The sequence below is a fragment of the Silurus meridionalis genome, chromosome 18 (assembly GCF_014805685.1).
Source record: "Silurus meridionalis isolate SWU-2019-XX chromosome 18, ASM1480568v1, whole genome shotgun sequence".
NCBI lineage: Eukaryota > Metazoa > Chordata > Actinopteri > Siluriformes > Siluridae > Silurus > Silurus meridionalis.
Genome location: NC_060901.1, coordinates 12,614,780 through 12,640,188, shown reverse-complemented (window position 1 = coordinate 12,640,188; position 25,409 = coordinate 12,614,780). Strand labels below are relative to the sequence as shown.

Genomic DNA, 25,409 nt, shown 5'->3' with positions numbered 1-25,409 from the left:
TTTCATGACTATGAAAATTGTAGAGTCACACTGAAGGCATCAAGGGCTATTTGACCAAGAAGGAGAGTGATGGGGTGCTGCGCCAGATGACCTGGCCTCCACAGTCACCAGACCTGAACCCAATCGAGATGGTTAAGGGGTGAGCTGGACCGCAGAGTGAAGGCAAAAGGGCCAACAAGTGCCAAGCATCTCTCGGGGAACTCCTTCAAGACTGTTGGAAGACCATTTCAGGTGACTACCTCTTGAAGCTCATCAAGAGAATGCCAAGAGTGTGCAAAGCAGTAATCAAAGCAAAAGGTGGCTACTTTGAAGAACCTAGAATATGATATTTTTCAGTTGTTTCACACTTTTTTGTTATGTATATAATTCCATATATAATTCCACATGTGTTAATTCATAGTTTTGATGCCTTCAGTGTGAATCTACAATTTTTATAGTCATGAAAATAAAGAAAACTCTTTGAATGAGAAGGTGTGTCCAAACTTTTGGTCTGTACTGTATGTATATATATATATATATATATATATATATATATATATATATATATATATATATATATATATAAATAATCACGCAAATAAAGGCCACAGGGCCACAGGTGTTGTGGAAATTCAGAGTCAGAAGTTTTCATCATTCACTGCTTGCTGTTGAAGTGACGATGATGACTGCAATCAAAACAAGTTTAAAACAGAGCGCGTGCTCTATCCTGATTGGTGGTTTGCTGCGTGTTTGACCAGTTATGTTTTTATCCGCTCATCAGTAAAAAGGACCGACTGATTTCGCAAAATGTAGTTGAGTAAAAAAATATTTGACTATAATGCAGTACAATATATATTTATATATATATATTATATTATATCATATATTATATATATATGCAATATATATTTATATATAATGCATTTATATATGTATCAAAAAGCAATAATTAAACCGTATATAGTTGCAAATGAGACTAACTTGATGAAACACAATGCCAAGTGTGCAGCACTATTTTCAGAACTGTCACAAATGCATAAAATTGGCCAGCTATATCCCAAAAGACACACATGATACATGCCCAAAACCTTGGGCATGTAGAGCTAGTATCTTAGGTTTGTGGAGCTAAGGACCTTCTATACAATAATATGTTGTCTATTCATTCCAGCCAAGTCGATTTTCTATAATTAGGCTAATTATTTATTAATGAAAGATTTTTTAATTCAAACCAGGTATGAATTCAAAAGACAGATTGTAGCTACTTCATCACTTCCTCTATAGTCACAGGTTTTCTCCAAACTTTGAAAATATGCCTGTATGCTAAGTTGCCCTTAGATGTAAAAGGTGTGTGTGTGTGTGTGTGTGTGTGTGTGTGTGTGTGTGTGTGTGTGTGTGTGTGCCCCCATGAAAAGACTAATATTACAGACCCCCCTATAGGCTATACTTCAAACACCCTATTTTGAAAACGACTACTCTGTAACTCTGCATCACTGTTTTGTTAATTACTTGTTTTCTGGCCCGATTGAGATATTAATATCTTAATTATTTCACTTTAAGGTTTTCAAATAAATTTGACATTTAGTATGGCAAAACAGAAAGCACTTACAGAATGTACAAAAAGCAATTTTACTTCTTAAAGTACAGTTTTTTTGACAGAAGGTCGTGAATCAAAGGTTCCGAAACCCTGCTTCTTTGTTTTCTAGTTTGTGTACTCATTTATTATTAAAGCTCTCCTAAAATAAGTGCAACTTTGTCTGCTCATGAGGTCTTGTGGCTGCCTTGTTAATATGTTCAATGCCCTTGTGTTATTTGCTTGTGTTTGCTGTTTGCTTACACATTCTCTACGTCTGAATGTTCACCGTTCTGAAGCCCTGTGGGTTTTGTGTGAGTACTGTGGCTAACCACTAAGCCTGTATTTGTAATATATGTGTTGCCAATAATAGACAGTGTGTACTGCTTTTTGCTCAAACTGTCTTCACTGTGGTCACAATATAAATACTATTAAAATTCATGATAATCGTAAGTAGAAATCGGTCCTGGTCAACTATATAAGACTTCATTTAAAGCTCATATTTTGTCTTTCGGCTCTTACTTCTGGAAGATTAAAACGGTAAATTGTCTGGACATTCACGAGGCCATTCACACACATTCTGTGCTGTGGGATTTTATGTGTTGTGAGTGCTTACTTCAGCATTTTGTGATAAGATGCTGCATAGATCATTACTGAGGTAATATTTAACCAAAGAAACTTTCCACAGTATAGGAGGTTTGAGGTCAATGAAACTGAATAACACTTAGCAGTATATTGAGACTTTGGAATTCTAAAGTGGTATCTAAGTCATTTGTAATGGAGCTGTAAAATGGTGACCAACACAGTATACAAAGATATTTCTGATACTAAAATTAATATGTGACACAGATAATTGCATTGCTGCCTGACTCCTCCTGTGTCTTGGGTTCAAACCTGAGATCAGGTTAATGTTTGTGTGTAGTTTTGTATGTTCTTCTTTGTCTGTACTGGGTCTGTGTGGCATTCTTTCAGGTTATCTGGTTTCCTTCTGCCTCCCAAACCTGCAAGTAAATAGAATGACTATACTAAGTTGTGCTCTAGTGTTTAATAAAAAGGGACAAAAAGTATTTCTTTTAAAAGGCTTCAACAATAAAACAGTCAGTTAAACAAGAATAAAGTTAGAAAAGGCCATCATGGAGATGCCACAGGTAATGCTTTTGCCTCATAGCTTTGGTATTAGTACTGTTTGTGCAATTCATGCGTATTCTGGGTTTCCTCTCGGTTTGTTGGTTTCCTCTTAATGCCCCAAAATATTATTGCCCTCCACTGGCGCTGTGAGCTAATAAAGCTATGACAAATTGTGTTTACTTTCCAAACTTTGGCTTTTTTATGTTCCAAAAAATCATCTACTCCTATTGATATCAAACAACTGCAAACACAAATTTTATATATACACACACACACACACACACACACACACACACACACTCATATGTGTGTGTGTGTGTGTGTGTGTGTGTGTGATTTGTGTTTGCAGTTGTTTGATATCAATGGTAGTATATATATATATATATATATATATATATATATATATATATATATATATATATATATATATATATATATATACTGTATATTTGTGTGGTGTGTGTACAGTATCTCACATATATATGTAACCCCCCACATTTCAGCAACAATTTTAGTATCTTCGAAGGACAATACTATAGAAATGAAACTTGGATATATTTTAATGTAGTCAATGTGCAGCTTGTATAGCAGTACAGATTTACTGTCCTCTGAAAATAACTCAAAATACAGCCATTACTGTCAAAATAAACTGCCAACAGAATTGAGTACACTCTAAGTGATAAAAACTGTATGTGTGTGTGTGTGTGTGTGTGTGTGTGTGTGTGTGTGTGTGTTTGTGAGACAATTATTGGTACCCTTTTGGTCACTTTACAGCATGTGCCAGGAAAGTGGTAGCCCTGAGTAAGGCCCTCAACTCTCAGTGCTCCAGAGGCACTGTATCATGGCAGACTCCGGCTTCCTAACATCGCTGGGCTATGCAATATAAACTGCCTTTTACTTTCAGTCACTCATCTGTGCCTCCTATAATACCTGATTAGGTTGGAGAATACATAGCAAGGGATGTTAGGCCATACCGCCACATAGAATTTCTCCATATCCTTCAACTTTCAAATGAAATGCTTGTGGACTCTCCTTTTCAGTTCACTCTACATGTTTTCTATAGGGTTCAAATCAGGGAACTGAAATTGTCATGGCAGGATCCTGTTGTCCTGCTGGACACCAGTCATGGCTCATGATAAGTTAAAAGACAGAAGCAGTTAGGTATTGGATTTTAATAATGCAATATATGTGTGTGTCTTATAGAAATCTTATGGTTATGGTTATATATTCTCCTTTAGAAAATAGACATTTTAGAAGTCTGGATCAAAATGTTGGTGGACTGTATGCATTATGAATGAGAGTGTAGGTGAGATATCTGCAGGAAAAGAATCAACCTTTTGTTTTTGGTTTATTTAAAGACATCAGTCATGAGCTTGGATCGTTCTGCTGTCAGCAGACTTACAGTAGTGCTCACTTCTGATTGGACCTCGACTGCCTTCTGATTGGCCAGCTCACACTGGACTTTCTCAGCCCGACCAATCAGATCGCTGCTTGCTCCCCGTAGGGCTGCACCAACATGGCGGCTTTCTGAGTTTACGAAAAGGGGAAAAGCGAGCTAATGTGTACATATCGCAAGTGCACATTAATTCCGGGAGTGTGTTAGTAGTTTGGGCTGCTCGAGGCGTTGATGGTGTGTTGTAGAGAGAAAAAGAAAACATGGCGAGTGACGGAAGTAAAAAGCAGTTCTGGAAAAGGAACACAGCCAAGGTTCCTGGCAGGTAAAGTGACGTGTTCATGCTAGCTTCCTATTAGCTGCTAATGTTGGACTTTAACGTTTTCCAGTGGTTTAAAAAAGCTAAAAGATGGCAGAAATCGAGGGGTATTTTCTCTGCTTGCTGCTTTATACATGCTGTCAGCCCTGGAGATTTCACACGCTTGTTTTGAATGAGCTCGGAAAGCTGAGCTAGCTGATTAGCCTGTGGCTAGCTAAGACTACTTGTTCAGAAATGACACATTTCCTGTAATGACCCTGTAAGCAGTCCCTCGTGTGGAATGTGTAAGATCAGCAGAACTTCTAACACATTTTTTTTTTAATGCTCTACCTGATGATCAGGTGCTGGAAGGTGTAATCTGGCACCTGTGGATGGAGCAGGATGCCATGGATGTGCTGATGTACAAGGGGGAAAGAAAACACCAAGTTTAAATGTTGATCTATCAACATCCATTGCATTTGCTCCCATCACAGTGTTTATATGACTCTTATTGGGCCAGCATAGGAGATAGAGAAAGAGAGCTAGAGAGAGCACTTTCAACTGTTGCTCTTTCACTTCGCTTTCCACTTTAGTGAAAGTAGCTGATTGAAAAAGTTCCTAGGCGTCGTCTGATGACGTCACCGACAATTCAGGCCACGTTTCATGACGCAGGAAAAACTTCCGTATACAACAGGGTATTATTAGTAAAGGAATTTAAGGAAATCCACGTCAGATTTGAGATGTGGGGAACATCCCTAAATTATCGTTTTGGATATACTTTCTTTCAGGCAGCATTAGTTTCTAAAATATAGAGAACAAAAGGTGCATTATACTTGTCACTATTACATTACAGGAGGGTAAGGGCCTTGCTCAGGGGCCCAAGAGTGGCGATACCAGGGCTTGAACCCCCCTGATCTTCCAATCAGTAATCAGTGCTTTAACCATTGAGCTACCGCTTCATGCCTCTACATGACACCTTTGTTTTCTAAAATAGAGGCCTTAAGAGGGTACCGTTTCCCTCCAAACACCCCTCCCCACCCCCATGCAACCAGTGGTGGACAGCATTTTTGTACTTGTATTAAAGTACTCCTAAATATTTCTCTAGTAAAAGTGCTCCTTAAAGATTTTCATGCATGTTTTTAAAAAAAAAAAGTTCCTTAAGTCATTCGCTTTGTTCGATTCAGAATGGATGCACATATCTTTGCAGTGACTGACATGCCACTGATTATTCGGTTCCAGTGCACGCAGACGCATAAAATCATTTAATGTTTTATTTTATTCCCATTTTGTCCCAATCTCCTGCACTGATTCTGCATTATGGTGATCAAGTCACATTTAGCATTGTGTCTGAATGAGCACAAACCTCCAGAAGCCTTCTACCTACTTTCTTTCGGCTTCTCCCATTAGAGGTCGCCACAGCGGATCATCCGTATTCATGATCCGCATGTTTGATTTGGCACATGTTTTTACGCTGGATGCCCTTCCTAACACAACCCTTCCCATTTATCCGGGCTTGGGACCGGCACTAAGAGTGCACTGGCTTGTGCAACCCTAATGGCTGGGGTTGGTTCCATGAGCGGGGATCGACCCCGGGCCGCAGCGGTGAGAGCGCCGCATCCTAACCACTAGACCACCAGAAGCACACTCCAAAATCTATTGGAACATCTTCGCAGAAGATTGGAGGTTATTATCGCAGCAAACGAGGACTAAATGTGGATTGAGATGTTCAAAAAGGACACAATCTTATGGACAGGTGTCACAGTTTTGACCTTATAGTGTATCACTGAAAGAGTTTTCACAGAATGCAAAAGACTCTTTTGTTACATGTTGTATTAAGGTGGATTTAAAGGTGGTTGGATTTTGGTATGAGTTTTCTACCCTTGAAAATGGGTCATTGATGGGAAAAAATATTTCATGTACATTAACCCAAGCTGTATGGATCTTTTCCTGTTTGCAGCATACAACACGTTTATGGAGCCCAGCATCCTCCATTTGATCCTCTCCTACATGCTAAGTAAGTGTTTAATGCTATAATATCCTATAGACCACACACGTGCAGTGAGGGATGTGCTAACGTATTCACAATACATGCATGCTCTCGAAAAAGTCATTAACACCTCTTTTTTAAATTTAATTAATTTTTTTATTTTTATATGATAGAGGACTATTGTGATGCATAATCATTTCATCGTGTCTGACGTACATGCGGCGCCTGTCCAAAGTCTGGAAACACCTTGTCTTTTGTGGTTATTCAGAGTGGCAGGTTTCTTTTGTTTGTATGCAACAAACTACGTAATTTAATGGTATTAAGAACAATGAATATATAAATAAGAACTTTATTTTCATCGAAAAATCTTTGTGATGTACACACTCTGGGCATCCGGGCAATTTGTTTCTCCAAACATTCAACAGAAATACTTTGCCATATTGTTCATAAAAATGTGTTCATCAGAGTTTTATTCTGACCTCGTGATCCAGTTCATCCCAGAGCAGTTCGATAGGATTTGAGTGCAGGTGTTGTGAGAAAAAAACAAACAAATTCAGTATCAAAGTAAAGACTCCAATCAGAAATAATAGACTTTATGCAGAATCTAGGGTTGTGATGTCAAAGAATCAGGCGTTTATTCCCTCAGAATGGAACAAAGTCACAGCAAAAACACAGCCTTTTTATACTTTTTCTTACAGCCTAGATAACATTTGTCTGTCAACGGTTACCTCATCTGCCACCATTATCTTCTAATCTAATCTATCTATTCAGTACTTTACATTTTAACAACATAGTGGTGTCAAGTTCCTTCTATCTTTTTTATTTATTTATTTGTTTATTATTTTTTTAATTAATTATTTTCTAATTAACTTAAGTAACAGGTTAAAACCAGTTTCGGCATGGTCCAGTGATTAAGTGATTAAGCAGGACATTAAATAATATTAAACACTCCAGCTGATTTCTTCGATCCATAAATAACTTGGAGAGCTTGGATTTATAGTTCGGGTTTATAATTCATTGTCTTGTTGCATGGTCAAGTTGGTTCTAATTAGCTGCAGTCCAGACGGAATTGCCGTCTAGACTGGAGTTGCCGTATGGAACGGTAGCCATGTTGGTTCAGTATTTCTTTCAACCAAGAGTGTCTCCAACCTCCAAACCAACCCCAAACCATTGTTCACCCTCCATGTTTGATTGTGGCTATGAGGCTATAACTTAGAGCCAAAAAATGTCAAATTTGGACTCATCTGTCCATAAAACGTTCTTCCACTCATTCACTTGTCTAATTCTTGTGTTTTTGTCCTTTACGTAGTTTGATGCATAGAAAAAAAAGGAACATGTGTAAGAGTTTCTCAACATTTGGCACACTGTATGTGCATCATGTAAGAGTTTCAAAACACCTGCACTATTGGAAGGTTGTGTGTTGTGATGTTTTTGGGAAAATAATCCAAGCTGAATTTGTGTGTTTTGGCCCCATGTGTGGGGTGAAGGGACCTGGTTTATAGCAGTAACATGAGCAGCATTGTTTCGACATTCACCTGAATGTCTTCTGTACAACTGAATGAATTGAACTCGACCTCCACTAGACGGTACACCAGAACCACACCATCCCATCTCCATTACGTTTCCAAGTTGATCAGTTTCCTGTAAAACATTCAAGGTTTTTGTACACACAAGGATGTCGAACACAGAGATAACGAGCTCTGTCTCTAATGATTCGTTCTGCTGTCATCTTGATTGGTGTCATGTGCTGCATTCCAGATTGAAGCTCGGACCTTACCTTCAGGAGTTTTTAATAATGAAGAAAAAACAAAACAGGGATTTCGGTAGATTTGAAGGCGACATGATGTTTTTAAATCTGTTCTAAGCTGTAAGAGAAAAAATCGCTCAAAGTTGGTACTCTAAAATATTTAATATAAGATTAATGTTGAAGAAGTTTCGGAGCACCAGTGCAGTGGTCCCCAACCCCCGGGCCGTGAACCGGCACCAGTCCGTGGGTCAATTGGTACCGGGCCGCACAGAGAAAAATACAAAACTTACGTTATTTCCGCTTTATTTTTTATCTGATTCTGAACGATGTTTTATTTTGAAAAATGACCGGATTCTCTCCGTCACATCTGTCTATGACTCACTCTTGATGCACGTCATGATGCCTTGGTCACATGTCTTACCTCCATCCTCTACCTTCTTAAAGGGGCTGCTCCGGCCGCTAACACATAATACATTACCGATGAATTCAATTTAACAAAAAATTGAACATAAAAAAAAAACACAGTGGATTCATGTGTATAATTATATTTAGAAAATACCCGTTTTTTGCCGGTCATTTTATTTGGTTGTATTTATCCGCCACACCTTAAAGGCCGGTCCGTGAAAATATTGTCTGACTTTAATCAGGTCCGTGGCGCAAAAAAGTTTGGGGACCGCTGCTCTAGTGCATTTGTGGTGTTGAACTAAACTGGTGCAGTGTGTCAGGAAGGTGAAAGAGACTTTATTTATTTATTTATTTATTTATTTATTTCCCCCCAAATGGGACATCTAATTCATTAATTAATAACTTACTAATTTCCTTCTCGGCTTGTGAGACACAACAGTGTGAAGCGTTTATAAAGTATGATGTGCAAAACAAAACATCTCGTGAAGGCCATTGGATGAGGAGAGAGATCAGTGAAAATGATCCAGTCTGCTTCAGCAAAAAACCTTGTGGTGGAGGAACTTCAACAGTAGATCACATCAAGTTCTGCTGTTTTTACTGAAGAACAGGAATATAAAGCAATTCAGTGGTATAGAGTAACGAAGTGAATGTAATTCATTTCTGTAGTTAAGTAGCTTTTTTTACCTCCACATACCTTACTGAAGTATTTCCATTTGGGACTTTAATTGTACAACATTTCAAAGCCAAAGCTCTTTTTCCTTTCCTTTCCTTTCCTTTCCTTTCCTTTCCTTTCCTTTCCTTTCCTTTCCTTTCCTTTCCTTTCCTTTCCTTTCCTTTCCTTTTTTTTTAAATTTTATTTATTTATTTATTTATTTCTCTGACATCCACTAAGCTACGACCTCCCCTTTAACTTCACTGCATTTCAAGTCTAATTTTTTGTTTTTTAATCAACTACATGTTGCGAAATCAGTCGTTCCTTTTTGTTTGCAAGTGGATAAAAACGTAACCGGTCCAGAATGCAGCAAGTCACCAATCAGTGTCAAGCGCACGCTCTGTTTTAAACCTGATCTGATTGCCACTTGGGTGAATCTACTCATCACGACTATACAGTTTACTAGCAAGCAGAACATTTAGAGAGGAATAAATGGTGGAAGAAACTCCTGACTCGAACTCGCCACAGCACCCGTGGCCTCATTTATTATTATTTTGAAGTAGTTGAAAAGAAGGATTCGGGCTCATGATAAATTGAATAGATAACAATCAGTGTTTGACTCATTAATATCATTCTATTAATAGATTGGTGTTGCTGAGAGAAGTTGAGATGAGGAAGCAAAAGTCTTGTGACAAAAATGACAAACATTATAGCCATAATAAATCATAGTACTTTGGATATGTAAGTATATCTGAAGGCAAATACTTTTGTTCTTATCCTCAAGTGAAAGTTTAAAGGGACACTTGTACTGGAGTAATATTTTACTTACTGTATCTCCACTTTAACCTTAAGTACATGGTTTGTGTCCTTCATCCAGAACTGAAGGAATCACAGAGCCCAAACCGAAAATGCGTCTGATGGTCTTTTCAGTGTGTACTAATAGATTTAGTAGTCATTCACACTTTGTTGCTGTATGTAAGGGCACATGGGTTTGATCACAGTGGAAACGAGTCAGCATTTCATGTATAGGGTTCAGGTTTTGATCCTATGAAAAGCTGTGATTTCTCAGGACACTGCAGGGGGATCAGACAGTGGCATGCGAACAAAAAAGGTCAAAATCAAACATTCTGTAAATTTTGCATTCTGTTGAGAATTTCGATTTTGTTGGTTTAGATCTGATGAGCAGTTTCCTCGCTCAGGGAGAGCAGCCTTCCAAAATGAGATCTCACAATGCGATATTAGTGATGCGTGTCTTGCGCATCGGCCAAAGGTACACAGATGGAGTTTGGTTGATTCAAGGGAAGAATGATGGTCGATGGTTGTTTGTTTATGTATATGTCGTTAGATATTCATGCAGGTAAATCACACAGCTTCCGGAAGCGCTAGCAGGTTACAATGTTTGACTTCTGCCAATGCACCTGAACAAGAGCTGTAACCTTCAACTGCTCCAATATTTCTTCTTCATTTTTATTTGTATAATGCATTTTTTTTTTTTATTGTTTTTACAATGGACATTGTCTCAAAGCAGCTTCATACAGATAAAAGTGTGATAAGGTTGTATGAAAGAAATGCGTATTTTTATTGCCTATAAATTTATTCCTTATAATTGAGCGAGTCAGTGGCAACTGTGGCGTGGAAAAACTCCCTGAGATGGCATGAGGAAGAAATCTTGAGACTCAAAAGGGGGAAACCCATCCTCATCTAAGTGGCACCGAATGTCCATTCATTGCACATCCATTGTTGAGGTGTGTAGGTGCAGAACTGTTCAAGCAACCTGGGTCTCTGAAAGTGCTATAAATGTAAATGTCAATTCAAGACTGACTCTGAAACATCGTTCAGAATCAGATTTTAATAAAACGGAAGTAATGTATTCTTTCTGTGCGGCCCGGTACCAACTGACCCACAGACCGGTGCTGGGGGTTGGGACCACTGATGTAGTAGTTGAAGCTCGAGGCTGAACAGACTCACACATGGGTCAATTACATTCAAGCTTCTAAAAATGTATTCCTTTTTTAATACTTTATGTAATGTAATGCAGTTTTCTGAATCAGTTATGTGTTTTAACAATTTGTTAAATTGTTTAACGTTTGAAATCTTAGTTTTAATTTTTGTATTTTTTTTTTGACTGTTTTTAACTTCACCACCTAAAAAATGTCAGGGTGTGCAATCACAATTCAGACTTTTCAGTTAATGTTTACAATTTTCCCAAACCAATGGGGTCAGCCATGGCATGTTTGTCGTCTGAAGGTAGATTTACGTTGGGCGCGTCGAGGCTCAATACGAGCAAGTGTACAATTTACGACAAATCTGTTTACAGAAAAGGCAGGAAGATCAAGTACCCAAAATCTGTTGAACAAATATCCGCCATAAACGTCTCATCAGTTGCTTACTAGCGTAATGTATCAGTAGCACAATCTAAAAAAAAAAAACATCTCTGAAGATGGAGGTCAAGGGCTTCAGTTAATGTTGACACCAAACACCAAAATTTAATCAGGTGGTGTTGATGGTGTCCAAAGGGCTGTTTTTTTTTTTTTTTCCCTCTTACACAGTATTCTTAAGAGTTTATACAGAACAGTGCGAGAAAACAAACACTGAATGTGTATGTGACAGGTGTGTGAATGGAAACATCTCGTTGACAGGGGAGATCAGAGATAATAATAGGCAAATTGGGGATGGATCCACATCTACAGCCTAAAGATTCATGAAGCGGTTGAGCAACTCAAGAACTTTGAGGATGGATTTGGACTGTAATTAATATCACTATTTACTACAATGGCTCAGGAGACCAGGTTGCATGAACAGATCTGCATTTAAGTATCTATTACTACACACCGCAACAATGGAACCTCAATGAATGGACATTCGGTGCCACCCGGATGAGGACGGGCTCCCTTTTGAGTCGGGTTTCTCTCAAGGCTTCTTCCTCATACAGTCTCACTGTCGCCACTGACTCTCTCATCAGGGATAAACAATTACAAGGAAGAAACCCACAGGCAATAAAGGTAGACATTAGTTTATATAATCGTGTATATATAACCGCTTTATCTGTGTAAAGCTGCTTTGAGAAACACATAAAAATGAATTGAAATTGGTCCGAGCGGCTTGGGATGGATACTGTAAATTACATCATCACTCTTTACAGCTGTGGTTAGCAGAACAGCAACTCGGAATACACAAAACATCAACCCTTGAGGTTTTTGCAATGACGGATCACATCAGCTTCCCTTCTTGTTAGCCAAGAACACGGATTTGAGCAGATCAGGGGTAAAGGCTCAAACTGGACAGATTAAACTGAACATTTTAAAACGAACCCCCTGGTATTTTTACAGTCTACGTCACAATGTGCAGTTCAGGGTGGGGACCTTGCTACACCCAGTAATTGGTTATTTTCTGCCAACACCTGCCCTGTCATGGTTTATATCTTATGTTGCCCAGCCCTTAATACAGTATGATTAATAAATCTGCCCTGTTTTTTTCTTTTCTTTAACGTTATTAATGGATATTTCTAGCTTGAGCTTAATATTGTTTTTTCACCGCTCTTTCACAAAACTAAGGTTAATCAGTTCAGTCTGTAGCTGCAGGTGTATTTTACACAAAGTCGAGATAGACATCCGTTACTTGTTAGCGAAAATACTCTCGCAGCTCCAGCGCAAAACTGCTGACGCGAACGCGATGTGTTAAACTCATTAAACTGTATTTGGGATAAAGATAATTCCTGTTATTATTAAAATATCTTTCAGGTACCAGATGCTCACGTTCTTCTACTCCTCTCTCTCTCTCTCTCTCTCTCTCTCTCGCGCTCTCTCTCTCTCGCTCTCTCTCATAGTTTAATCAAAGCTGGAAACAAGCCGTCTGCCACGAGCACGCCTGGAAAGCCAAAGAAAGCCACCACCTTCCAGGAGTTTGAGAGCATCACGAGCGATGCCTGGGACGTGGGCGACGACGACGACGAGCTCCTCGCCATGGCCGCACAGAACCTCAACATCGAGGTGGTGATGGAGACGGCTAACAAGGTGATCGAGAACCACAGCAAGCAGCAAGAACTACGACAGCAGCAGCTCGACGATACTCCTGAGCCTGAGGAGAAGGACGAAGAGGAGGAACACGACAAAGATGAAGAGAAGAGGCTGGAGGAGGAGGAGGAGACAACCACAGAACTGCCCTTTAGCTCGGAACGTTTTCACCACACTGACAGCAGGCTGGTCAAGTCCCACAGCGAAGCACCTATTGGATCGCCAAAGGGTTTGTACAGTTCACCTCTGCTGAGATCGGAATAATATCAGAAACTTTGTTTTCACAGAGTCTTAAACAGTTTAAAATATTTAAATCCAAATTTTAGCCTTAGAAGTCTTTAATTTGCCATGGTGTTGTAGTTTTTTCTTTGGCTAGTCCAAATCTAATTCGCTGTGTTATGGCTACAACATGCAACAGCCAATCAGCTTTCTGTTATCGGTGCGAATCTCTTGGATTGTACCACAAAAATAAAAAAGGATTACATTTTTTATCTATTGGGAAGTGCACGTTTAGCGAAACGGCTTAAAAAAACATTAATTTAGGGCTCAGTTAAGGCCAGTTGCAAACAATGTGTTTGTGTGTGTGTTTTTGATGTTGTGATATACACACCGACCAGGTGTAACATTATGAGGTGAAGTAAATAACACTGATTATCTCTTCATCATGGCGCCTGTTAGTGAGTGGGATACATCAGGCAGCAAGTTAACATTTTGTCCTCAAAGTTGACGTGTTAGAAGCAGAAAAAATGGGCAAGCATAAGGATTTGAACAAGTTCGATAATGGCCAAATTGTGATGTCTAGACAACTGGGTCATAGCATCTCCAAAACTGCAGCTCTCGTAGGATGTTTCTGGTCTGCAGTGGTCAGTGTCTATCAAAAGTGGTCCAGGGGAGGAATTGTACCACAACAATTGAACTGGCGACAGGGTCGTGGGCGGACGAGGCTCATCGATGCACGTGGGGAGCGAAGGCTGGTCCGTGTGGTCCGATCCAACAGATGATCTTCTGTAGCTCAAACTGCTGAAGTTGTTGATGGTGTTGATGCTCTAACGGTCAGAACTTTTTTGGCAGCAAAAGGTCGACCAACACAATATTAGGCAGGTGGTCATAATGTTATGCCTGGTGGGTGTAGTTTATTTCTTAATGGTCTTCAAAAGGTCTTCAAAAGTCTTTAAATTGACTTGATGAGCTCTTTAGAAAACCTGGGTTTGTCTTATTTTTTACCATTTATTTTTTTATTAGTCAGTTAAAGGTTTCCATGTGATTAAACCAGAGCAGCACAATGACGCTCTAAATTGCCTGGTGGCTTTGATAATGAGTTTCTGGATATCCATAAGTGTGCATGGTGCATGAATTAGAATCTGTATTGGACCATTAAACCAGTCATACCGTCAAAACTGTTGGTCCTGTGCCACTCTCAGGTGGTAGAATTCTTCTGTTTGAGTTGCATCACATTTCACTGTGGTAGACTGTAAGTCTGTTTCCTAAAGGAACCCACAGGCCACATCATTGCACATTTAAACTAGTGCGTGTGTGAGAGAGTGACAGCTGATAGAACTACAGGTCTGTCATACGTGCACTCGGATGCCTGCGGTTCTGCCGTTGTAGAAAGAGACACTGTACAGACGCGGCAGAGGAGGTGAGGACATGTATACTGTGTGCTCTCGCTGTGATCTCTCTCTGGCGCAGAGCAACTGCCCCCTCGTCTACTTCCTACCCGCAGCTTTGTTTGGGATCGTCTGACTGCGATCACAGACTTCCTGTCGGCTGTTTTTTCCTCACTAGGATTGCGTGACAAAGTTTTTTTCCATGCAAAGTCATTGTTGCACGCTATTTGTTTTCCAGTGGTTGTCATGCAGATGCTATGCTAATGCAGAGGCGTGAGGCTGTTCCATGTACTGATGAGTGTCGTGTGTGTTTTTTCTTTCTTTTTATATATATATATATATATATATATATATATATATATATATATATATATATATATATACGTATGAGGCTGTGAATTGATGCATTACTGATGCAGACTTTTTTTTTTTTTTTTAATCATGTATTCATTCAAGCATTAATAAATGAACGCTTTAATTTTCTTTTCAAATCACACTGAGTGCAGCAGGGTTGCCCATGTGTCATTAACAAATTATATGACACTTTGATATTACATTTTTAGGAGATTCAATTGGATACATTGTTTTTTTTTTGAACAAAACTATTTTGTGAATTGAGTTAAAAATGTGTCTGCATTTTGATCTTTATAATCACAGTGCAGCTGTAAACTGAGTGTATCCACAAAAGCTTAACATAACATCAACTTCTCTGATTCAGAGCCAATTTTAGAGAAAAGTGTGTGTGTGTGGACTTCATCCTTAAGCTCATACTTCTGTAATCCGAATCTCATAATGATCTGTCAAAATCTGTCCGCGGAAAACAGAATAGCATTTTTACAATGTTGTAGTGTGGAGTTTTTATTGCAAATTCGCCCTGTTGGTGGCGCTAAAGTGCTGGAGCGCCAAGCACCAAATTTGTTTTATAGGCAGCTGAGAGTATCGTCTACCCCTGTGCCAAATTTCGTAAAAAGTCTATGAAGCATTTTATAGGCTACAGTAGTAAAAATAATATTATTAACATAGAATTACAGTATACTACTTGTGCACCATTGGTTCTTGTCTTCTAAATATGACTGGGAAGTTTCTTTTAAATACACATTGCAAACAATACAAAAAGATTTGCCTCAGAGGTGCTTATTGTTAAGTTCCTCACTTCGAGTAGAAATTGGTAGTTACCAGTGTACAAATTGTTTAAAAAAAAATAAATAAATAAAGGAGTGGAGCATAAAATGTGTATTTGTTGCCTGTTTGAAAAACTGGATGAAAATCCCAACTGACCTTGTAATTTTAGACAAAACAAGATGTGTGCAGCGAGTAGTGAATGAATATACTGTGCTTGAACAGGTCATTTCTGCTTTATATTTTGTTAATGTTTATAAAGGGAGCAAGGAATAAGATGATGACACTGATGTTTCTTTGTGTAGTGCCAGATTTTTGTGGATTATATAAGAGTTTATAATGCCGATCATATTTTTCAAGTCAAGAAGCTTTTATTGTCATTTCAACCATATATAGCTGACGCAGTACACAGTGAAATGAAACGACGTTCCTCCAGACCCCTGGTGCTACATAAAACAACATAAAGCTACATAACAAAACACAGGGCTGAGGACTAGTAAGTGTCCTCGCCACATAAAGTGCATCGTGTGCAACCTGGTGCAAACAGTGCAAGACAACACAAGACAGTGTAGGACAAATACACAAAACACAAAATGGCGCCGCCAGTAAACCTGCTGTATATTACACAGTGCGGTGTGTAAAAGAGTACTGAGTACGGGAGTGAACATTGTAATTAAACAAAATGTCATTTTCACTAAAGAAAATAATTTCCAATACAGTGTCCAAGAGGTTTTTTTATTGGCTCTCTGAGAGATTTTGCTAGAACAGTGCTGGGAAAGTGGACATGATTCATGCATGGTTATTAACCTACAGCATGTTTTTTGTTTTGTTGTTTACCTGGAGCAGAGATGAGTGGCGAGCGGGCAGCACTATACAGGCAGCAGTCGCTCCCTCACAGGCCGGTCATCCCCCTGGTGGCCCGCATGGCTGATCAGAACACATCAGGAACTCCTGCAATGACAGAGAGAGAGGCTTTCAGACTTGACAAGTTCCGACAGCTACTGGCTGGGCCTAACACTGACCTCGGTAAGCAGTTCAAGCTTTCTTTTTTTTTTTTTTTTCTTGACCGTGAATATATCTGGGTACACTCAGGAACCTGGATTTGTATTGTAATTTGTGTGGACGGTTTTCTACTGTGGCTTAGGGTTGATTTTTTTTTTTTGCTGTAGCCTCCATCAGTGAACAGTTGACAATGATGGTACTGTAATGAATGGATGAGGATGGGCTCCCTTTTGGGTCTAAGTTTACTTTCTTCATACGTCTCAGGGAGCTTTTCCTTGCCCATGTTGCCACTGGCTTGATCATTTGGGAAAAATGTATATGGACTAATTTATACTGATAAAATTTACATTTGTAGTATGTTTTCATTCTGTCAAGCTGCTATGAGACAATGTCTATGGTTAAAAGCTCTATACAAATAACACTGAATTAAATATCGGATTCTTCACAGTTAGTTTATTAGTATTATTTGAAGTTGTTGGTTGGAGATGAGCATTCAACAACCAGAATTAAGGATTAGCATCTTACTTATTTACATAGCTAGTAGGCTTATTAAAGGAAAACTTGTCCACTACTTGTATAAAACACCTTGTCTTAACATACATCACACATCTGAATGAAGAGAATTGTTCGTAATTTATTAGGTTCTGCTAAAAATGATTTTTACATTCAATATGCAACACGTAACTTTTTTTTTTTTTTTTTTTTTTTTTTTTTTTTTTTTACTGAGTACTGTTTCAAGCAGAACAAATATTTGACTTTTCCTTCATTTTTACAGATCAAACAATAGTTGTATAGCTTTATATGGGAAAATGTGTTTCCTCACCATTAGACACTGATTGTTCAGTGAGGAAAAAAAAGAAGTCAAACGAAGTGTTCGGCAGGCGGGCGTCATTGTATTAAATGAAGCTTGGTGGTGGTAGTGCCATTTGATTAAATATAAACTGTTGTGTATATATACACACTAGGGCTGTCAATCGATTGAAATATTTAATCGTGACCGTAATGAGTTTACTCGCGATTAATCGCAACTTAATAGCACATTTTTATCTGTTCTCAATGTACCTTAAATTAATAAAATACTTTTTTAATACTCTCAACATGCGCATGGACGAATACGGATGCTTTATGCAAATGCAAGTGTATTATTAGTTAAATCAAACTCAACATAGAGCATGAAGGCTGAATGATCTTGTAAACATAAAGTAATTGTGGTGTTTTAAATTTTGTAAATCACCAGGGAACGTTTCAAGTTTTCTACATTATATGTACAGAAGTCAGTGACAGTTTGTACAATGAAATTCTTGTGAGGCTACAGGCAAACTACAGAAAATGTTAAATATTAAACAAAATTAAACAGAAAGAAGAAAAAGGAGAGAAAAGTAATAATGAGGCATAAGAAAGTTATAATTATTTTAAGTAGGGGGGTGTGTGTGTGTGTGTGTGTGTGTGTGTGTGTATATATATATATATATATATATATATATATGTGTGTATATATATATATATATATATATATATATATATATATACAGGAGTGCAGAATTATTAGGCAAGTTGTATTTTTGAGGATTAATTTTATTTGAGGATTTAATTTGAACAACAACCATGTTCTCAATGAACACAAAAAACTCATTAATATCAAAGCTGAATATTTTTGGAAGTAGTTTTAGTTTTAGCTATTTTAGGGGATATCTGTGTGTGCAGGTGACTATTACTGTGCATAATTATTAGGCAACAACAAAAACAAATTCATACCCATTTCAATTATTTATTTTTACCAGTGAAACCAATATAACATCTCAACATTCACAAATATACATTTCTGACATTCAAAACCAAACAAAAACAAATCAGTGACCAATATAGCCACCTTTCTTTGCAAGGACACTCAAAAGCCTGCCATCCATGGATTCTGTCAGTGTTTTGATCTGTTCACCATCAACATTGCGTGCAGCAGCAACCACAACCTCCCAGACACTGTTCAGAGGTGTACTGTTTTCCCTCCTTGTAAATCGCACATTTGATGATGGACCACAGGTTCTCAATGGGGTTCAGATCAGGTGAACAAGGAGGCCATATCATTAGATTTTCTTCTTTTATACCCTTTCTTGCCAGCCACGCTGTGGAGTACTTGGGCGTGTGTGATGGAGCATTGTCCTGCATGAAAATCATGTTTTTCTTGAAGGATGCAGACTTCTTCCTGTACCACTGCTTGAAGAAGGTGTCTTCCAGAAACTGGCAGTAGGACTGGGAGTTCAGCTTGACTCCATCCTCAACCCGAAAAGGCCCCACAAGCTCATCTTTGATGATACCAGCCCAAACCAGTACTCCACCTCCACCTTGCTGGCGTCTGAGTCGGACTGGAGCTCTCTGCCCTTTACCAATCCAGCCACGGGCCCATCCATCTGGCCCATCAAGACTCACTCTCATTTCATCAGTCCATAAAACCTTAGAAAAATCAGTCTTGAGATATTTCTTGGCCCAGTCTTGACGTTTCAGCTTGTGTGTCTTGTTCAGTGGTGGTCGACTTTCTGCCTTTCTTACCTTGGCCATGTCTCTGAGTATTGCACACCTTGTGCTTTTGGGCACTCAGTGATGTTGCAGCTCTGAAATATGGCCAAACTGGTGGCAAGTGGCATCTTGGCAGCTGCACGCTTGACTTTTCTCAGTTCACGGGCAGTTATTTTGCGCCTTGGTTTTCCACACGCTTCTTGCGACCCTGTCGACTATTTTGAATGAAACGCTTGATTGTTCGATGATCACGCTTCAGAAGCTTGGCTATTTTAAGACTGCTGCATCCCTCTGCAATATATCTCACTATTTTTGACTTTTCTGAGCCTGTCAAGTCCTTCTTTTGACCCATTTTGCCAAAGGAAAGGAAGTTGCCTAATAATTATGCACACCTGATATAGGGTGTTGATGTCATTAGACCACACCCTTCTCATTACAGAGATGCACATCACCTAATATGCTTAATTGGTAGTAGGCTTTCCAGCCTATACAGCTTGGAGTAAGACAACATGCATAACGAGGATGATGTGGTCAAAATACTCATTTGCCTAATAATTCTGCACTCCTGTATATATATATATATATATATATATATATATATATATATATATATATATATATATATATAATATTATATTTCTTTTTTTTTTTTTTGGAATGAATTATTAAATATTTATGTGTATGACATATTAGCAGTTTTCTTTTTTTTTCTTTTAATAAAATTTTTTAATAGAATTCCAAACAGAACAGCGTTACTTGCCGGACGTGTGCATCACAACGTTTTTTGGTCCTTGATTTGAGACTTGTAAAACAAATATTTAGTGATTAAAAATTACTTTTCGGCAGAGATTTGCGAGTTATTTTGTAAAGAAAAAGCGTCATGAATAAACATGTCACGTTAAAGGAGTTAATTCAGCCCCTTTTATATTTATTTATTTACATTTTTAATAAAAACGGGCAAACAGAAATGCGCGCTGCACGAATCGCGCGTTAATCAAATTAGTGTCCTTAGAATGAATTTCCAGATTTTGGAGCACTCACGAGAAAACAGTCGATTTTTCATGGTTTGAGAGAGTGTTTTTTGACCATGCAACTTTTGTCTCCCCCCCCTCAGAGTTTAATCAGGTGGTTGCTTAAATGAATTCAACTCTAATTCAACTCGTATCGGTATTTTTGTATTAAAATTAATTTGTCCCAATACACTTACATACAGAGTACGACATGAAGTGAAATGCTTTTGTCTGACTTGTCCAACATGTAAACAAGAAAAATAGAAGATAAAAATCAAATAAAAAAAAAAAATAAAGTGTAAAAGTATAAAGTGTATAAAAAATAAGTATAGCTATAAATTTAGTATAAATTTTGTTTTTTATATATATATATATATACACACATATATACACATATATATACACATATATACATATACACAGTACAGACCAAAAGTTTATATATATTATATATACAGTACAGACCAAAAGTTTGGACACACCTGCTCATTCAAAGAGTTTTCTTTATTTTCATGACTATGAAAATTGTAGAGTCACACTGAAGGCATCAAAACTATGAATTAACACGTGGAATTATATACATAACAAAAAAGTGAACAGAAAATGTGTTATATTGTAGGTTCTTCAAAGTATCAAAGCATCAAGAGAATGCCAAGAGTGTGCAAAGCAGAAATCTAAGCAAAAGGTGGCTACTTTGAAGAACCTACAATATGACATATTTTCAGATGTTTCACACTTTTTTGTTATGTATATAATTCCACATGTGTTAATTCATAGTTTTGATGCCTTCAGTGTGAATCTACAATTTTCATAGTCATGAAAATAAAGAAAACTCTTTGAGGAGGTGTGTCCAAACTTTTGGTCTGTACTGTATATATATAATATATGAATTTAGACAGAAAAGTGATGGGTATGTTTATGAGAGATATCGAGAGAAGTACAGATTACAGTGTCCCGGTGTGATTGTCATTAAAATTCGTCTACTGATTTAATCGTTCATGTCCCATTTTGTAACCATATCAGTTTTCTTTGTCAACTTTGACTCTTTTCATCAGTTCTTGAGTTGATATAGCAGGATATCGAGGTGTCATCAGAATATTTATGGACTCCTTCACACTGAGTTTGTAGTACATCAACACAGTGCGCCGCCATCAGTTATAAAGAGCGGCTGCTGGAAATGTACACTTGTGCTATTTATTGCCGTTATATGTAATGTTGGGTGTAACGTTAGCGCCGGAACACAGTACACCATCACTTATTTCCGAAAATCCATTTCTACTGAAATTTCTACCTCATGAAACAGCAAAAAAAACTGTGCATATGTAGATATATATTTTTTATTTTTGGAAACCTGTTAACCCACGCAGCCCTAAGAAATTCTCTACATACCGCTGCAGAAGTTCATAGTCCGGGGCTATGGTCCAGTAAAATCGAATCTTCATTTCACGCTGTGTTGCAGAGCACATTTCATATAAATTGTCCCCCTTTTTTTTTATTGTAACAAATCAAATAACCTAGCACGCCGAGCTGATGAGGTGGGATGGGTGTAGGTAGAGTCGGGTAGGAATATATGAACCGCTTATGAAAGCGGCGCTGCGGGCTGACGATTCGCTTCACTATAAAAACTGATGCGAATGCAGCACTGTGGTGAACATCTCTTTGTTTCGTTCGCTCGGCTCTGCGTGTCTTTTAGTGAACAAGCAAAGTATTTCTTAACTTGTTTTTCTTTTTATTTATAACCTAGCAACTGTTGACAGATCAGACAATTCAATCCGGACACTATTTGGTACTTTTAGGACACCTGATTTTTCCAGCCATATGTGGTTCTTCCCCAAACTGTTACCACAAAGTTGGAGGCACACAGTTGTATAGGATGTGTTAAGGAGACCCAAACCTGTTCCAGCATGACGTTACCCCTGTGCACAAAGCCAGCTCCAGAAAAGATATGGTTTACATGGTTGAAGTGGAAGATCATCTGCTATAGAGCTCTGACCTCAACCTGTGGAGATGAACTCCAGGCCTCCTCACCCTACATCAGTACCTGACTTTACTAATGCCCTGGTGGGAGACTGAGCACAAATTTCCACTCCAAAATCTAGTGGAACATCTTCCCAGAAGAGTGGAGGTTATTCTAAATGTGGAATGGGATATCAATCAGACTGTCAGGTGTCTAAAAACCGTTGTTCATATCGTATTGATTTATAATTATTTGCGGTCGAATGACTGATGGAAATTGTGTAGGATTTGTATAAGTATGCAGGTTAGTGTGAAGGAAACCCACACAGATAGAGCGTGAAGTGTAAATCTCTCACTGCCCACACCATCTACACTGAATGAAAGAATCAAGTGGATATTTCTGAAAATTGATTATTTTTTTAAAACAATATATTTTCAGACATATGAGACAGACAACATACTTTAGTCTTTAGCTCTGTGTTTTGTTATGTAGCTTTATGTTGGTTTTGTAGCACCAGGGTTCTGGAGGAACGTTGTGTCATTTCACTGTGTACTGCATCAGCTGTATATGGTTCAAATGACAATTAGTGCTTCTTTAATTGACTCACTTGACCCATTCAACTCAAAACCAAAACGACGCCGTACTTCAGTTGTTTGCCTGCTTTTTAGTCTGATAGCTTTGTTAAAGATTGTCATTTTTGCACTGATTTAATTTTAGGGGGCCGGACTTTCATTGGCAAATGTAAAGGAAAAAAACACACGATTAAAATGTCAAAGTTTCGAGTGCAGATGCCGAAACTAGACTCTTTTTTCTTCTAGAGGTGACACACTGATATTACCAGCATATGGCTGTATTGCTTATAGCTCTTATGGCTGCATTAGGCAACTATTGCACTGTAACCTGAGGTTGCTCCAGCCCCAGTCACGTCCCACCTCATGAAGATTGTGGACCTTTAAAGAAATAGATGCCGAACTCGCAAACTTCCCGAACCATCTAGAGACGTGCCAATTGGATCTCACTTCATGTGTGGAGTTTTGACACTGGACCGCCTGGAGTGTTTAAAGGCTCTGACATGGAGAAGCCGGTGTTGGATCTGTGATGATCGCAAATGTTGAGCTATTTTATGAGTTGCTCAGTAGCTCCTAGTTTTATAACCATAATGACTGTAAAAGACTGTAAAAGGATCATTACATTCCTACATTACATTGACTCTCCAGTGTTCTGTATTGTTTTAAAGACTATAATCCCACTCTTGATGTCACCCAAATGAGGATGGGTTCCCTTTTGAGTCTGGTTCCTCTCAAGGTTTCTTCCTCATAACATCTAAGGGAGTTTTTCCTTTTCCGTCGCCATGGCTGCTCATCAGGGATAAAACACATCGTTCACCTAACTGTTAAATTCTGTAAAGCTGCTTTGGGACAATGTCTGTTGTGAAAATTGGGATTATTTATGTTGAAAATTCATAAAATAAAGCCACATTAGTCGGGCAGATGTTTTCTAGTAACTTAGTAATTTCTAAATATATGAAATCATAAATAAGGGGCAATTTTAATATAATGCAGTTTGGTATAAAGCAACTTTTTGTCCCACAGCCTTCAATGAAGTTTGATTTCTGGTCCTTCATAGGAGAAAGTTTGTGATGCATGGAAGCAATTTTTCGGTGCGGTTGCACATTTAAAAAAAATAAAAAATAAAATAGGTTTTGTGCATTTCAGAACGTAGAGCGCATGAAGATGGATTAGCATAGTGGTCGGGGTCTGGCTTTTTAAACCAGACGCCGCATCACATTAAAGGAAATTTTAACACCCTCTCGATTACATGTATATAGCATTCATTCGTTTACTTTCATTCCACATGCATTCGGCGTAGTTATTACACCTGAATTCTCGCTACATGTTACTCTGCAATTTGCAATCTAACAATGTCTTTCATACCTGCGTAATGTACTATGACTACACGCAGAAATCTCAAAACTCTTCCTCGTATTGCAGGAGAAGGTAAACCACGTACCCGCCTGGCGCTCTGTAATTATACAAGGTTCATCCTTCATCAGAAACATTGACGCTTCATGGAAATTTTAACGAGTCCCCCTTCGTTCGCCGGGCCTCCCGTGGCAGGTGGCAGTTTGCCGCGGATAAAACACTCGTTCCAGATCGAGAACAAATGCGCTTTCAGGTGTAAAAGCAAAAAAAGCTGAAAAGCTTTTACTTACACGCTTTACTCTGAAACAAACTTTTATTATTCTGCATGTTCAAGACAATGGAGTTTTAAACACTTGTTTTCTATTTATTCAGACACTGTTGTGTGTGTGTGTGTGTGTGTGTGTGTGTTTGTTTTCCTTTTTTTTTTTTTCGGCCCATAGGCGAGCAGAAGCTCTCGTGCAGCAGTAATCAGTGAGGCGGAAGAAATCCCCATGCCCATGAATGGAAGATTAGGTCTGTGCCATGCATAAACTCTGCTGAGCTTATAGCCTTTTTCACTCTGAGTTATTCTCTGCGCTCGAGGCTGAGTCTCGGATGCTGCTCTTTCCTTTTTCCTCTTTCTTATATGCGTCCCGCTTTCCTGTCCCCTCACTCTCGCATCCACGGGTCATTCGAAACGAAGCGGGTCCGCTCATGATGATCGATGGGAGGTTGTTTCTTATATTTCTGCCACCCGTTTACGGTTTTTCACGTCCCTTCGTATTTACCGCGCCTTTCATTAGGATCCACGATCGGCGTGTTCTCGATTCTGCAGCTGCCATGTCTGTTTTTTTTTGCCTTTTTTTGGGGGGTCCCCTCCCTTTCCCCCTGTCTTCATTTGGTCGTTGCAGGGTTGCCAGAAAGAAATATGAACTTAATTCCAGTTTACATAATTACGACAAGGCACGTCGGGTTGTGGGAGAGCGCTGACAGAGATAAATCAGCCGCTTGTTCTTTCCACGAGGTCACTGTCTTCGTCTCCTGTCAGGGACACGGGGGCTATAAGCGAGCAGCGCACTGATCACATCCTCTCCTCCTACACCGTCATGCCACACACACACACACACACA

At 38.6% G+C, this 25,409-nt stretch overlaps 1 protein-coding gene across 5 annotated transcripts in view; it reads left to right on the top strand.

The window, feature by feature from the left end:
- The first annotated feature begins 4,172 nt into the window (after positions 1 to 4,172).
- The window catches only part of tbc1d22a (TBC1 domain family, member 22a), a 182,495-nt gene continuing 161,258 nt past the window's right edge, over positions 4,173 to 25,409 (top strand). For all 5 annotated transcript variants that reach the window (XM_046873155.1, XM_046873153.1, XM_046873154.1 and 2 more), the window contains exons 1-4: positions 4,173 to 4,395; positions 6,326 to 6,382; positions 12,986 to 13,401; positions 16,745 to 16,924. In XM_046873155.1, coding sequence (XP_046729111.1) covers positions 4,334 to 4,395; positions 6,326 to 6,382; positions 12,986 to 13,401; positions 16,745 to 16,924 — 715 coding nt within the window. In that variant the 5' untranslated portion in view covers positions 4,173 to 4,333. The remainder of the gene's footprint in view (positions 4,396 to 6,325; positions 6,383 to 12,985; positions 13,402 to 16,744; positions 16,925 to 25,409) is intronic.